We start from the raw sequence: 12,755 nt of genomic DNA on the forward strand, positions 1-12,755 counted from the left end.
CCAGAGACTTTTGCTTTCCAGCTCCTGATTTCCTCTCTCTTCTGCTGCAGCCACTGACACTGTGCTAATGCAAGGATTCACATTCATTTGAAAGGCAGCTAGAGAAGTCAATAACATGCAAATGTGGCCCATTAAAAAAAGACAAGAAGTTCTGTTACAACATTCCTGATGGCCTTCTTCAACAGCAGAGCCACACCATCATGGGAACAAACAATATCCTCATAGAGCCTTTCCCTAAAACCTGATTTACCCATGTGCCACACAGGCAACCACAGCTAACAATTCAGGCCTTCATCTTATTTGGTGAATAAATCCGACCTTCTCTCTCTCCAAGAATACTGTAGGTTTCATTTTCACAGTGATGTACTTAAGAAAATCTTCAGGGAAATGGAAACAGCCAGAAAAGGCAACACCCTCCCTCAGTACTATTGTGCAAGACTAACATAAATAAAATCTCCGTGGCAAAGGGATTTGGGACTCCCTCCCAAAGTCATTGTCTCAGGAAAGAACAGGAATTTCAACTGGCCACTGGATAATTAAATATCATACTGGAAAAAGATGGAGGATAGATTAACAAAAATAATCAAAGGTAATATTGCAACATGAGTGAAGGAATATATTAAATTCTTCTTGCCTCGATGGTGTATCCCCCTCTACTCCTTACTTCTTTTTCTTTCTTTCCTGAACACAACGAGGACAAAACCTGTAGGGAAAAAAGAGGCAGTAATTAGCTCCTGAAATTAACAGCACAGAGCCCAAGACCTCTTTTTAACATTTGTGCACAATTAAGCCTGTTTCTGGCAGGCAATTTGTTAATTTGATTAAAACAATCCATTAGATAAAAATAACAAGCCCGTGATCCTTTCCAAGATAAGCACATAGTAAAACCCTGAGAAGTCTTCAAAATTTGCCCCCAGAAGTGAAAGGAAGAGGTAGCTGTGTCTGTTTTAAGCAGAGCCACAACTAGTGACAATAGAGCAAACCTCAGATGTCCATGTTTACACAAGCCTCAGGTCAAAACCTGCTCTGTTTATCAGGCAATTTTGCTCCCACCAGGACCTAAGACTTCTGTGGAAATGGACTTTTAACAAGGTTTGTCTTCTCTCTTCTACCCTTAAAATAATCCCTAATCACAGAGGATGCAAACCCTTTGATGAGAAGAGCAGAGCTCCTCTGTCAGGGTCACAAGAGGCTTTTAATTCTTGTTGAGGCAAACTGCAGCCTGATAAAAACCCCAAAGCTGAATGCTGTCACACTCACCATTTCCCTTTTGGTTTGGTGGTCAGGTCCACACATGCAAAGTGGAACCACTCGATTGGGCACTGCAAAAGAGAAAGGGAAAACCCACAGAGGAGATTCTTAGTGGCTCACAAATATTCCCATCATTTGGTATGAGCTAACTGAGCAAGGACCCCCTCCTTGGACTGTACAGGGTTGGGAGGCAACAAACACCTCTCAAATGCTTACATCTGGGTTGTCACAGCCAATCATCTCTCCATAGGACACCTGGTGACATAGGCAGTAGGTGGGCTCGTTGGGATCCACTGGCATGTCCAGGACATCTGAGGGATGCACTGACAGGATGGTATCAGCAAACTCAGACCTGTGGGCAAGGACAGAGTCAGGACAAAACACTTCTCAACTGCAGACAGCACTGTGTTACAAGGGAATGGCTTCCCACTGCCACAGGGCATTGTTAGATGGGATACTGGGAAGAAATTCTTCCCTGTGAGGGTAGGGAAGCCCTAGAACAGCTGTGCCTCCCCCATTCCTGAAGTGTTCATGGCCAAACATGAATCAACCCAGGCTAGTAGAAGGTGTCCCTGCCCACTGCAGGGGCTGGAATGGGATGGTCTTTAGGGCCCCTCCAAACTCAAACCATTCTGGGATTTGGTGTTTCCAAGATCCAAATCCTACTTGGGAAAACTAGTGTTTTACATTATGTTCCCTAAACCACACTGAGCCTGTTTTAGAGCCTGTATTACATTACCACAATCCAGTAATTAAAATCATAAGGTAGGTTGGATCAAACACAATATGACTAGAAAGAATTAAGAGAGGGATTTGTAGCTGTCATGAGTAAAGTAACAAAATTATCATACAGATCACACCTGGTTGTGGGGTACAATAACCTGTTTGGGGTTTTTTCCCCAGTCTGTTTCAATATAGATTTTTTTCTCATCGTCAGGCATGAGTGAACCCTTTTACCCTGACAGGGATGTGCTGACATGCCAGTAGCTGTCCACAAAAACTATTTTTAGTTTCCTGCCCTCCATTTAGCCACCTGAAAATATCAGAATAAACAGAGCCCCTCTAATATAAATCCCATCTCAGAGAGGGGACATGCTTTCCTCCTTGCCTCTCAAAACCAAATGAGATTATTCAAGGCTACCTAAGACACAATTCTTTGAAAATAACTCCCCAAAATTCTCCAAGATTTCTAGAACAGCAGCACAACATCAGTTTCTGTCCTGATGGCCAAGTGAATTTCTTTTACAATCAAGACCACAAGCAACTGTTAAAAATAGCCCTGTGACAAAAATCAAAGCTACCTTCTCCCAGCTTGCCAACAGCAAGAGGGAGGCTGATCTTGTCCTTCCAGTCGGTGTTCCAAGCACGCTGAGCTTCCACATCCCAACCAAGGAGTTAATTAACAATGCTGGCCTGCCCTAAGCAGGCCATTAATGAAATGGAGTAAGACCAGAACACCCTTAACACTGCTCACCATCTGGACATGAGTCATAAATAGGGTAATATGAGCCTGTGGAAAATTCATGAAGTCTTAAGCCCAAGGCCCTGGAGTTGTGCCTGGCTCTGCCTTACCCTCCTTTGAGCTTCTTTTTCTTTGGTGTATCTTCTTCAGATGTTCTCCTGCCTCGACCACGAGAGCTTCTTTTGTCTTTCTGACTTCGTCCCTCTAGAAAGGAAAAACAACCCCATCATTTCAGCCTGAGTGGCAGAAACATCCCCAGCTGGTGTTCTTTTGATGCAGTTACTGTCTTGAAATCCCTATTTCATATGTAACTGAGTAATCCTCATTATATATATAATTGGATATGCTGACTGAAATGCATTTTTAAGCCACAAATACACCAAATTAAATAACAACTGAGCACCAAACTTGTGTTTGTAGTTTTGGCAACAAAGCACTGCAGTATGTCAGCACAGTTCATAAACAGCATCACACTTGATTAGACAGGCAGTATTTTTTTTTTCACCTCAGTGTATTTTTAAACACAGTTAATAGATTACTCAATAACTAACATAACTTTTTTCTCCACCTCCTTGCTCCTACCCCTTATTTCATTGTTCAAAGGCATAAAGCTGTGCTGTGCTGCTGTATCCACATTCAAATGCCACTGTAATCACACAATATTTCAGTATACACGACAGAAAATGGCATCTTCTTTTAATTCCTAATTTCTCCCAAAAATAAGACTGTTACACCAGTGCAGTTTTGGCACAGCACCCTCCTTAAAACCAGTAACAACCTCAGGATGAAACAGTGACAGTAAGTTTGATCCCAGCACCACATTTCTCTTCATCTCTTGCCCACTGTAAGCATTTTGAAGAGCATTAAAAACAAGCAGAGAACAACACACTTCTTTCCTTCCTCCAGAATTAACAGCCTATTTTACATCTCAGCCCTCCTGCTTTGATATTCTAAGTGCTGGAAAAGGCTCCCAATTGTGTAAAATTCACCCACTTTTCAGGCTTCGGGATGCAGGGGTTTCAAAGTCGCTGCCTTCCAGTTTATCTTTGAGATCAGCTTCAAACCGCGCCAAGTCCGCATCCAGCCGGCGGATGTGCTTATCCACCTGCACCAAGAGGAAACCACCAACTGAACTACAAAGAAACAGCCAAAAAAAGAGCCCCAAACGAGAACAGGAAGGGCTAAAACGTGGCTGTTATCAGCAGGAACAGAGTGTGGTGGTGCAGAGCGAGGCATGGAAGGGGTACGGGCTGGGAAAAGGGAAATGGCACAGGGAGAGGGAATGAGGGAGCCAAAGGCACAAGGACCCAGTCCCTCCACAAGCAAGCAGAAAGGAAGGAAAAGAGAGGCAACAGAGAGTCAAAGCAACTCAGACTAATGATTTTCAGAACAAAACAAGATGAGAGATACTAAAAATAATGGGTTTGTCTGTGCGATTTTCAAAATTCAGAGACAGTCCTTGAAATGTGTCGAGCAGAGCAGTTAGGGGTTTCCCCTGGTACTCCACTGTCATGTGATTCAAGAAGTTTAACAATAAATACAGACAGAGGCTGACTAGCCTCAATATCAATATGAATTAAGTACCTTGTACCACCCTGGCTGCAATAAAGTGACTTTCAGAACCAGGATTTCAAGCCACCACCTCCAAACTGTGCCGCTGCAATAGTTTGTCATTAAGGGAGTTCACTACTTATCTAGGGCATTGACATTCCTGGGACATAATTTCCTTTTTTTGCAGTATTTGATGGCAATCAAACACCTACTGCAGCTGTAGCAGAACCCCAAGCATCTCTGCAAGCTGGACAACAAACACTTAGTACAGTCAAAATAATTCCCCTCACTCAACTTTCATCCAGGGGGGAAAACACGTGCAGGTAAGAATTATTCCAGGGACAGAAGGAAAAAAAAGTGGAAAGCTGCATCTTAAGAAATGGGGTTTTCTCTCAAGGTCCATTGAGCAAATTTTGATGTCCAATAAACAAAGCAACTGAGCAGAATTCCTGCTGTTCCTCCACAACACAGCACAGCAGCTGGCTTAGAAAAAACAATTTGCTTTCAACTAAGTGTGCCCCAAATAAATTATCAGTGACAGAGAGCTGCTGGGGAGGAGGGAGTGGGGTAAATTTGCTGGCATTATCACAGAGCAGACAAGTGCTGCTGATAAAGCCACCTCCAAGGAGAGGGGGGGGGGACAAACTCAAATTCTTCAGCAAAAGAGAAACCTGGTGCCCAAGGAAATAGCTTTTTTGGGGATGGCAAGAGAGAAATATAAGATTGAGGACTAATAATTTGTTTTGGTGAGAAATTTAAGTCAAAAAGAAAAAGTGAGGGAAAGCTGACACTGTGAAGCATCTCCACGTGCACCAATGCAGAGGATGCCCTTTTTTCCACAGCTCACCATCTCATAGGTCTGCATGGCCAGCTGCACTTTGTCATCACTGTACTCCTTACACTTGCTGTAGGCACTCTGGATCTTCCTCAGGTGCTCCACTCTCTCCTCAGGTAACATGTTCTTCACAGACTCGATGTAGGCTGCTGCCAGGCTGTCAATCTCTGCTTTCTTGTCTGGAGAGAAAGAGAAAAAAAAAAAAAAAAAAAAAAAAAAAAAAAAAAAAAAAAAAAAAAGCAGGTATTTTTGATTTTCTGTTTCTACTTAGGACACCCTTCCTGACAGCTGCTATGCTGCCCTCAATTCCTTAATGCATTTTCCTTTTTAAAAACAAAACCAGTTAAGTTAAAGGTGTTCACTCTTTGACACTTGTGGCGTGATTCTGTTTTCTCAAGTGTTCTACAGCTAATTCAGAAGTTAATTTACAGTTAATTCACAGTTAAGATCAGAAACTGAACCCATGGGTTCACAAGTTTCAGCCTCTCTTCCCACATACAGAACATTTTACTTGTTGGGCCATCGCTCACTGCTCTAATGGTTCAAAACTAAAATAATTAATGTGCAGCCAGATACCAACAAAAACTTCAAAAAGGAAGAAAAAATCGTCCTGCAAAGCACACAGGAATTGAGAATTTGTTAGATATGGAAACACGTGGAAGAAAGGCCATCCAAATGGCCACTGAGTAAAGTGATCACAGAGCTATGAATTTAAACTGGAAACAAAATCAAGCCCTGCCATGTGAGCTGTGTCCTCACAGGCAAGAAACAAACGCTGCAGAGCACTCAGCCTGAGGGAAGGAACAGCCACGTCCTCTAAAGCCCAGCCTCCACGGGGCTCTCGCCGTCCCTCAGGCCAGGCTCTCCCGGCCTCTCCTTGCCGAAACAGCTGCACGTACCTTCCGTTCTCTGATCCAGCTCCCGCATCAGCTGGAAGTTCCTCTGCAGCTCGCACGGCAGATTCTCAATACCTACAAGAAAAACGCCACTGAATTCTCTGAGCAACCTTGTCAACGGAGGGTGTCGCTGCCCGTGGCAGGGGCTGGAACCAGGGGAGTTCTCTAAGGTCCTTCCCAACCAAAGCCAGCCTGCGAGGCACGTACCGCGAGCCGCCCGTTCGCCTCAGCAGGCCCTGAGCAGCTGCCTGGGTGCTGGGTGCTGGGCACCGGGCCGGCAGCGGCGGCCCAGCCGAGGGGCAGCGGGACCCCCGCGCCGCCGACCCCCACAGCCGCCATGGCCGCACGCTCCCGCTCCCCAGCGCGCACCGCTGACGTAGCCCGGCGCCGCATGATGACGCAACCACTGTGCCGCCCCCCCCCCCCACACCCCCCCGCGCTGCCCGTGGCGCAGTTTTAATTCCCGCGCTGCCGCCGCCGCCGCCCCAATCCCGCCGCCCCCGCGCCGGCCCCTGGCCCGCTCCCCGTTCCAGCCCCTCCGCCGCCCCCGCCCCGCGCTCACTGTCCAGGTAGTGCTCCAGGTACATGGCAGTCGCCATCTTGCGGCCCGCGCGCCGCTCCCCGCCGCCCGCCGGGCCCGCATGACAAGGCCCGCGGCCTCATCCCGTATTCACGGCCCGCGCGCCGCCCATTGGCCGCCGGCGCCGCTCGCGCTGCATATTCATGAGGGGCGGGGCGGGGCGGCGATTGGCGGGCGCGGCGGAAGGGGCGGGGCGCGGCGCGGCGCGCGCGGGGCCATGGCGGCGCGGCGCGGGGCGCTGATCGCGCTGGAGGGCGTGGACCGCGCCGGGAAGAGCACCCAGGGCCGGCGGCTCGTGGAGGCCCTGCGGGAGGCCGGGCACCGCGCCGACCTCCTCCGCTTCCCGGGTACGGCGCGGCGGGGCCACGGAGGGAGGGAGGGAGGGGGCGGGCTGCCGGCCGGGGGCTCTCCCCGGCGGCACATCCCCGCTCCGGGCGGGCCCCCGCGGTTGAACGGAGGGACCGCCCCAGGCCTGGCCGATAGACGCCTCCCACCCTGGACGGACCGACCGCCTCCCCCTGGACAGATGGACCCCCCCCCACGCCCGGACAGAGCGACCGTCCCTCACGCGCGGCGGGCGGAGAGACTCCTCCCATCCCGGACAGACAGACAGACGCTCATCCCGGATGGACCGAGCTCCTCCCCCCAACCTGTCACAGGCAGGTAGATCCAGCCCCTTACGGACTGACCTCCTCCCACCTGTGGCAAATAAATATCCCCCCCTCACCCTGCACAAACCTCCTGGCACCCCTGAGGGACAGACAGACAGACTCCCACCCTGGATTGACCTCATCCCGTCCATGACAGACAGACCCTGCCCTGCTCAGCCAGCCTCCCAGCCGTGACAGACAGACCCCCGGAGAGATGGACACTCATCTGGGAAGAGCAGTCTGGGGCAGCCTTTGCATCTTCTGTCTTTCCTGCAGACAGAACCACAGAGATTGGGCAGCTGATCAGCTCCTACCTGGGGAGGGAGAAGAACCTGGAGGACCACACCATTCACCTGCTCTTCTCTGCCAACCGCTGGGAGCACGTGTAAGGATGATGTTTGTTCAGTTGTGAAAGAAAAATGGGTGGTGTTGGATCCCACGGGGTTTGAGCTTGCAGTGGGTACAGAAAGTACAAGAATGTGATCCTGTTTAGACAGCAGAACAGGCTGGAAATGGTGTCATACAGCTTTGGATTTAATCACAGAATCCCAGAATGGTTTGGGTTGGAAGGGACCTTAAAGCCCATCCAGTCCCACCCCCTGCCATGGGCAGGGACACCTTCCACTAGCCCAGGCTGCTCCAAGCCCTGTCCAACCTGGCCCTGGACACTTGCAGGGATGGGGCACCCACAGCTTCTCTGGGCATCCTGTGCCAGGGCCTCCCCACCCTCACAGGGAAGAATTTCTTCTCAATATCCCATTTAACCCTGCCCTTGTAATCTTAGATCAGATCCCACAGTTTAGGGGTTTTTTTGAATCATTGGTGCCATATTTCCAACTCCTGTGCTGTACTGGATTAAAAAATTGGGCAGCAGAGACTGAACCAGTCCAGACTGTGAATTTATTCTCTTTCCTGAAGATACCTTGCTTTGCCAGGCAGTCCCTGTGAGTGACAGTGCCCAAATCTCCCCTGTAGCCAAAGGCTACCTTCAGCCATAACTGGCTGTCCTTGCTTTAGTCAGAGTCTGTGTGTGGACATGGGGAAATCAGTGTTGGCTGTTGTTTTTACCTGGAAATACAGATTCCAAAATGTTCTCATTTTACAGAAAAGCTTTGCTGCCTCTGCTGTAGTGGCAGTGCCAATTAAGGGAGAACAGAATGCACAGAAGTGAGCTCTAAGAAGTAGTGTCATGAATAAAAGTGGCAGAGCGTATCACAAAATCTGCTGTACCACCTAAAAAGGGAAGAGGACTAAGCTGTCCATGTTAATATAGCTCATGGGTGGTCTTGCCTGGAAGCCCTGGAGCTGCCTAGAGCAGTGCCCAGTGCTGGCACCCTGAGTTTGGGTGTCATGAAAGGGCATTTGGTCAGTGCCTGCTGGAGAATACAAACAGCTCTTCACCTGCATCACAGCTGAACTCCCTTAATGATGACATACTTGGAGTTTTAGATGAACTCCTTTCATTTCTGTCACCATAAAGGAGTGCAGCTTTGTTATTTTATCTCCCCCATGGTTTCAGACCGATGATGAAAGAGAAGCTACACCAAGGGATCACTGTGGTGGTTGACAGATACGCCTTCTCTGGAGTGGCCTTCACGAGTGCCAAAGGGGTGAGTGAGACCTGCAGCAGCCCCTGCCCCTCTCTCTGTTTGGGGAAGCAGCTCCAGGCTGTTGGTGTGAATGGCCCAGGAGCCATTCTTCTGGGAGATGAGGGATGGAAGTTTCAGCTCAGATATTTACATGGGTCCACCCTTCCCCAGATCAAGCAGAGAAAATTATTTGGTGATTTTTTGTAAATCTGGACAGACTGCTAGACTGGAAGCTGACCTGTGTGACTCTGGAGAATGATTCTGGGGGTTTATTAAAGACTCTCTGTACTTGCTCAGGCTGCTGGCCCATCAATTTGTGGAACAGAACCACATACGTTAGAAGGGATCTGTGGAATTCAGCCTCCTGACATAAGAAGACTTGCTTACATCCAGCCAAGGTTAGAGTATCTTCAGGGATGTATATCCATTCTCTTCTGGGTTCTTCTCTGCTCACCTTCAGAGTAAAGGTGATTCTCTTCATTTAGCCTGAATTTCTGGCATTCCCACTTGTGCCTTTTGGCCTGTCCCTGCTTTCAGAGCAAGTCAGTTTTGTCAGCCTCCCTTGGAGCCATTCTGCACAGACACTCCTGTCCCACCCATCAGATGTGTCCTGTTCCTGCTGAGCAGCCATCAGTCCTCTAAGAGTGGTCACAGAAGCTCCAGCCATGCTGCAGCACCAGCTGTGACCTGCATTCATTCCTGCCCAAGCCTTTCCCTGCTTCCTGGAGGAACTGAGGAGATCCTGGGCCCCCAAGCCCTGTGCCCTCACCTGCATCTTCTCCCACCCTCCTGCTTTCCTGGACATTGTGTAACCTGAGACAGATGCATTGAAACATTTAGGTGCTAATCAGGTGTCTGCAAAAGCCCCAAATTAAGAGCCAGGATGTGTAATACGAGCAGAGTCACCCCAAAATAATGATCCCAAGTCCACATGGGCACAGCAAGGAATGTTCTGCTACTTTCTGGTGGGGGAAGAAGAGTGTCCTAAAGTGTCTACATTTCTTTGAATGTAGCTGGTGACCTGCAGGGCTCAGCCATGTGGATGCCACCCTTGGGAAGCAGGGATGGCATCCTTTTCTGCTGGAAGGGACCGCCTCTGCTTCTTAAAAGAATGGAGTTTGGCATGTTTTTCACTCAAGAAGCATTCCCAGGAGAAGGGGAGATGCTGATGCCCATACCTAACACAAAAGTCTGCTGGCTGCCAGAGCTCATACCCAAGATGTTGTGGCACTTCCAGCTTCTCTTACGCCCTCATGGGATTGAAAAACCCACTGCACATACATCCCAAAAATACCCAGATTACCAAGATACAGAACATCTGGGGAGAAACTGGAGGGCAGATGTGCCAGTTCCTCTTAGAGTGATTTAAGATGTGGATGAGCAGTAAGTGGACTCTAGTCTCACCAACATCATGGATTCGCGTGGCCTGGTGAAAGTCTTCAGACCTGTCAGCAAAATCCAAAAGCTGGAAAACTGCATCTCTTGTGTCTGGGCTGAAATTGCTGGGTAGGTGAGTATTGGAAAGGAGCCTATGTGGGCTCAGAGAGATGTCCATTGCAGCTGCGTGGTGTTAGTGTTTGGGAGCAGCTTTCTTTTGGACTGAGAAAATTTTGGAGTGGTAATGGCGGTGTGGAGGCTCAGAATGTGCCTTGGTAGAGCTCAGATGGGATCTGCAGAAGAGGCGTGAAAAGCTTTCACTCTTCTTCAACTTAAATAAGCACAGGAGCTGCTGAACACCTGACAAAACCTGCTCACCCCCAAATGAGCAGGACTGAATTCCCACATGGTAAGCTGGGCTATCACCTGTTCAGTTTGTAGCTTGTGATGAGTGTTTTGGGTTGCAATTCCTGCCATCCTTGGCTGTTCCTTCCCCACCTCACTCTTCAGCAAACCTGCTGCTTTCCTGTCTTTGTGTGTCACCTCAAACTCTCTTGTCTTTGCTTGGGGCAGAACTTCAGCCTGGAGTGGTGCAAACAGCCTGATGTTGGACTCCCAAAGCCAGACCTGATCCTGTTCCTCCAGTTAAACCCAGAAGCAGCAGCAGAACGAGGCAACTTTGGACATGAACGTTATGAGACCAGCTCCTTCCAAGAGAAAGTTCTTCAGTCCTTCTATTGCCTAATGGAGGACAAGACCCTAAACTGGAAGGTGAGGAATTAACTCCAATGGGTTTGTCAGGGACTGGGGTGGGGGTCTCTAGGGAGAGCTCCCAAATTTTGCCTGTCACATCCCTGTGCTGCCCCTTCCCACTTCTGCTCCGTGGCACACAGTGGGGACCAGCCAAGGGCACTGTGAGAAGTGGCAGAGAGGACACTTCCCTATTCCAGGAGACCATGGTCAGCTCTTTGTGCACCTGGGCTGAATCCCTAGCTTACCTGCCTCTGTCACACACCCCCGAGACTGCCAGCAAACAACATGCAGCAGCAGTTTCTTCTGTTTACCTTCACTCACTCTCACATCTACTTCTTAAATGTCTATTCCTACATATTTTGATTTCTCCCAGATCCACTGCAGAAACTGCAGAGAGGAGGTGTAATTAGCTCATTTCACTACTCAGGAAGAATAACCTATTGAGTAATGGGGGGTAAGCAGATGTTAACAACAAGGTTTTTCTCATTTCTTTATTCTCTGTTATCTCTCCTGTATTTTTGTTGTCTTGGAAACAGACAGTGGATGCTTCAAAGAGCATTGAAGACTTGCACAGAGAAATCAAGTCCATTGCAAAGGAAACTATGCAGGAGGTTCAGAATAAACCTTTGGGAGAACTCTGGAAATGAAACTTCATAGAGGTCAAAAAAAAAAAAAAAAAAAGGGAAAGGTCACTTCTTGGATCTTCTGCACTTGGATGACTGTGACATCCCAGCAGCAACAGCTTAGATGCTGTGTATTCTTTTGGGTCCAACATGCTGCTGATGTCCTTTTTATTATCTACTCCTCCCTTCCAGCCTGCAAAGTCCCTTCTGCATTTTTTAAATGAGTATGCCATGAGTGTGTATCAAATTCCTTGTCAAAACCTCCCTCTCCCAAGCTCCTGTTCCAGCTCCAGTCCTGGAGTGCAGATGTGAGTGTGGAGCCCAGGGCCATCCCTGGACACAGACAGTTCCCATTTTTAGGGAACTGGCACGTTTCTGATCATTCTTCCTCTCTAGAAAATGCATCCCCCCATACTCAAACCAGTTTGTAGAGGATTTGCTAATAAATTGTTCTTTTAAGCATTTGGCACAGGGCATGTTTTTCAGTATGATAATTTATCTTCTAGAAGGATGTATTGGAGGTGAAAGTGCTGCAGTTCAGGCACTAAATCCAAGGAAAACTGCTAGAGCTGTGGAAGAAAAGGGAGAGGTGAATTCAAGCCTCTTCTCCCCAGCTGTGAGCAGGTAAGAACCTGAAATAGATGGATGAGCTCATAGCAAGGCCAGTTTGGAGGTCAAGTGGCACATAAATTATTTTAGACTGGCTGAGATGAGAGGAATAGTCACTTGTGGCTCCTGCACACACCCCAGTGCAGTTTGAAACCAAACCAGCTATGAATCACCTAAATCACCAGAACAAACTGGAATGTTAATCATTTGCAAGGGACACTGAGAGATGGGCATGGCCAGGGGAGTTCAGGTTTCTCTGCTGCATGTTTGACTCACCTTCCAGTAGGGTAGACTGCTCTGATCTCCACAGACTAAATCCTCTCTAACTCAGAGAGAGGCAGACTGAACTGATTCAGGAGCAGGGAGAGGAAGCTAAATATTTAAAACAACATTGCTAATACAAGCATCAGCTACAATGGCAAAAGCTGCCCTCCACAGCTGCCCAGCACTTGGCAGCCAGACACTCCTGGTGAAGGAGGTGAGCCCCTGCAATGCTGCATCAGGCCCTGACAGTAACACTGGGACAAGGCAACACACTGAAAAGCCAGAAATGCCTGTTAAAGGTCTAAGACAGCTGAG

The 12,755-nt window shown here is 48.6% G+C and overlaps 2 protein-coding genes across 4 annotated transcripts; one reads left to right on the forward strand and one right to left on the reverse strand.

The window, feature by feature from the left end:
• Positions 1-590: 590 nt before the first annotated feature.
• Positions 591-6,686, reverse strand: ING5 (inhibitor of growth family member 5). 3 transcript variants are annotated; one of them, XM_053952228.1, is made up of 8 exons: positions 6,558-6,686; positions 5,999-6,087; positions 5,112-5,278; positions 3,707-3,818; positions 2,824-2,917; positions 1,468-1,603; positions 1,261-1,322; positions 591-703 (listed from the first exon to the last, which is right to left on the reverse strand). In XM_053952228.1, exons 1-8 carry the CDS (start codon positions 6,656-6,658, stop codon positions 661-663), a joined length of 804 nt encoding a protein of 267 aa, XP_053808203.1. In that variant the 5' UTR covers positions 6,659-6,686; the 3' UTR covers positions 591-660. The 3 variants fall into 3 exon arrangements, with proteins under 3 accessions (XP_053808203.1, XP_053808204.1, XP_053808205.1); XM_053952229.1 differs by having other exon boundaries at positions 5,999-6,070; positions 6,558-6,664; XM_053952230.1 differs by lacking the exon at positions 6,558-6,686 and adding an exon at positions 6,203-6,303 and having other exon boundaries at positions 5,999-6,070.
• Positions 6,687-6,775: 89 nt separating this feature from the next.
• Positions 6,776-12,034, forward strand: DTYMK (deoxythymidylate kinase). The gene is made up of 5 exons (XM_053952028.1): positions 6,776-6,922; positions 7,502-7,610; positions 8,745-8,835; positions 10,765-10,962; positions 11,481-12,034. The coding sequence occupies exons 1-5, from the start codon at positions 6,793-6,795 to the stop codon at positions 11,589-11,591; spliced, it is 639 nt and encodes a 212-aa protein (XP_053808003.1). The 5' UTR covers positions 6,776-6,792; the 3' UTR covers positions 11,592-12,034.
• The last annotated feature ends 721 nt before the right edge of the window (positions 12,035-12,755 follow it).

This window comes from Vidua chalybeata, chromosome 10 (genome assembly GCF_026979565.1).
Source record: "Vidua chalybeata isolate OUT-0048 chromosome 10, bVidCha1 merged haplotype, whole genome shotgun sequence".
In the NCBI taxonomy this organism is placed as follows: domain Eukaryota; kingdom Metazoa; phylum Chordata; class Aves; order Passeriformes; family Viduidae; genus Vidua; species Vidua chalybeata.

Excerpts from the sequence above, each read along its gene's own strand:
- ING5 (XM_053952228.1), bottom strand. The coding sequence starts at position 6,658 with ATGAGGCCGCGGGCCTTGTCATGCGGGCCCGGCGGGCGGCGGGGAGCG. Across the intron at positions 3,819-5,111 it reads CCATGCAGACCTATGAGATG|GTGGATAAGCACATCCGCCG; the intron begins GTGAGCTGTGGA and ends CTCTTGGTGCAG. Across the intron at positions 2,918-3,706 it reads TGCATCCCGAAGCCTGAAAA|AGGGACGAAGTCAGAAAGAC; the intron begins GTGGGTGAATTT and ends TTTCCTTTCTAG.
- DTYMK (XM_053952028.1), top strand. The coding sequence starts at position 6,793 with ATGGCGGCGCGGCGCGGGGCGCTGATCGCGCTGGAGGGCGTGGACCGC. Across the intron at positions 6,923-7,501 it reads CGACCTCCTCCGCTTCCCGG|ACAGAACCACAGAGATTGGG; the intron begins GTACGGCGCGGC and ends TCTTTCCTGCAG. Across the intron at positions 10,963-11,480 it reads ACAAGACCCTAAACTGGAAG|ACAGTGGATGCTTCAAAGAG; the intron begins GTGAGGAATTAA and ends TCTTGGAAACAG.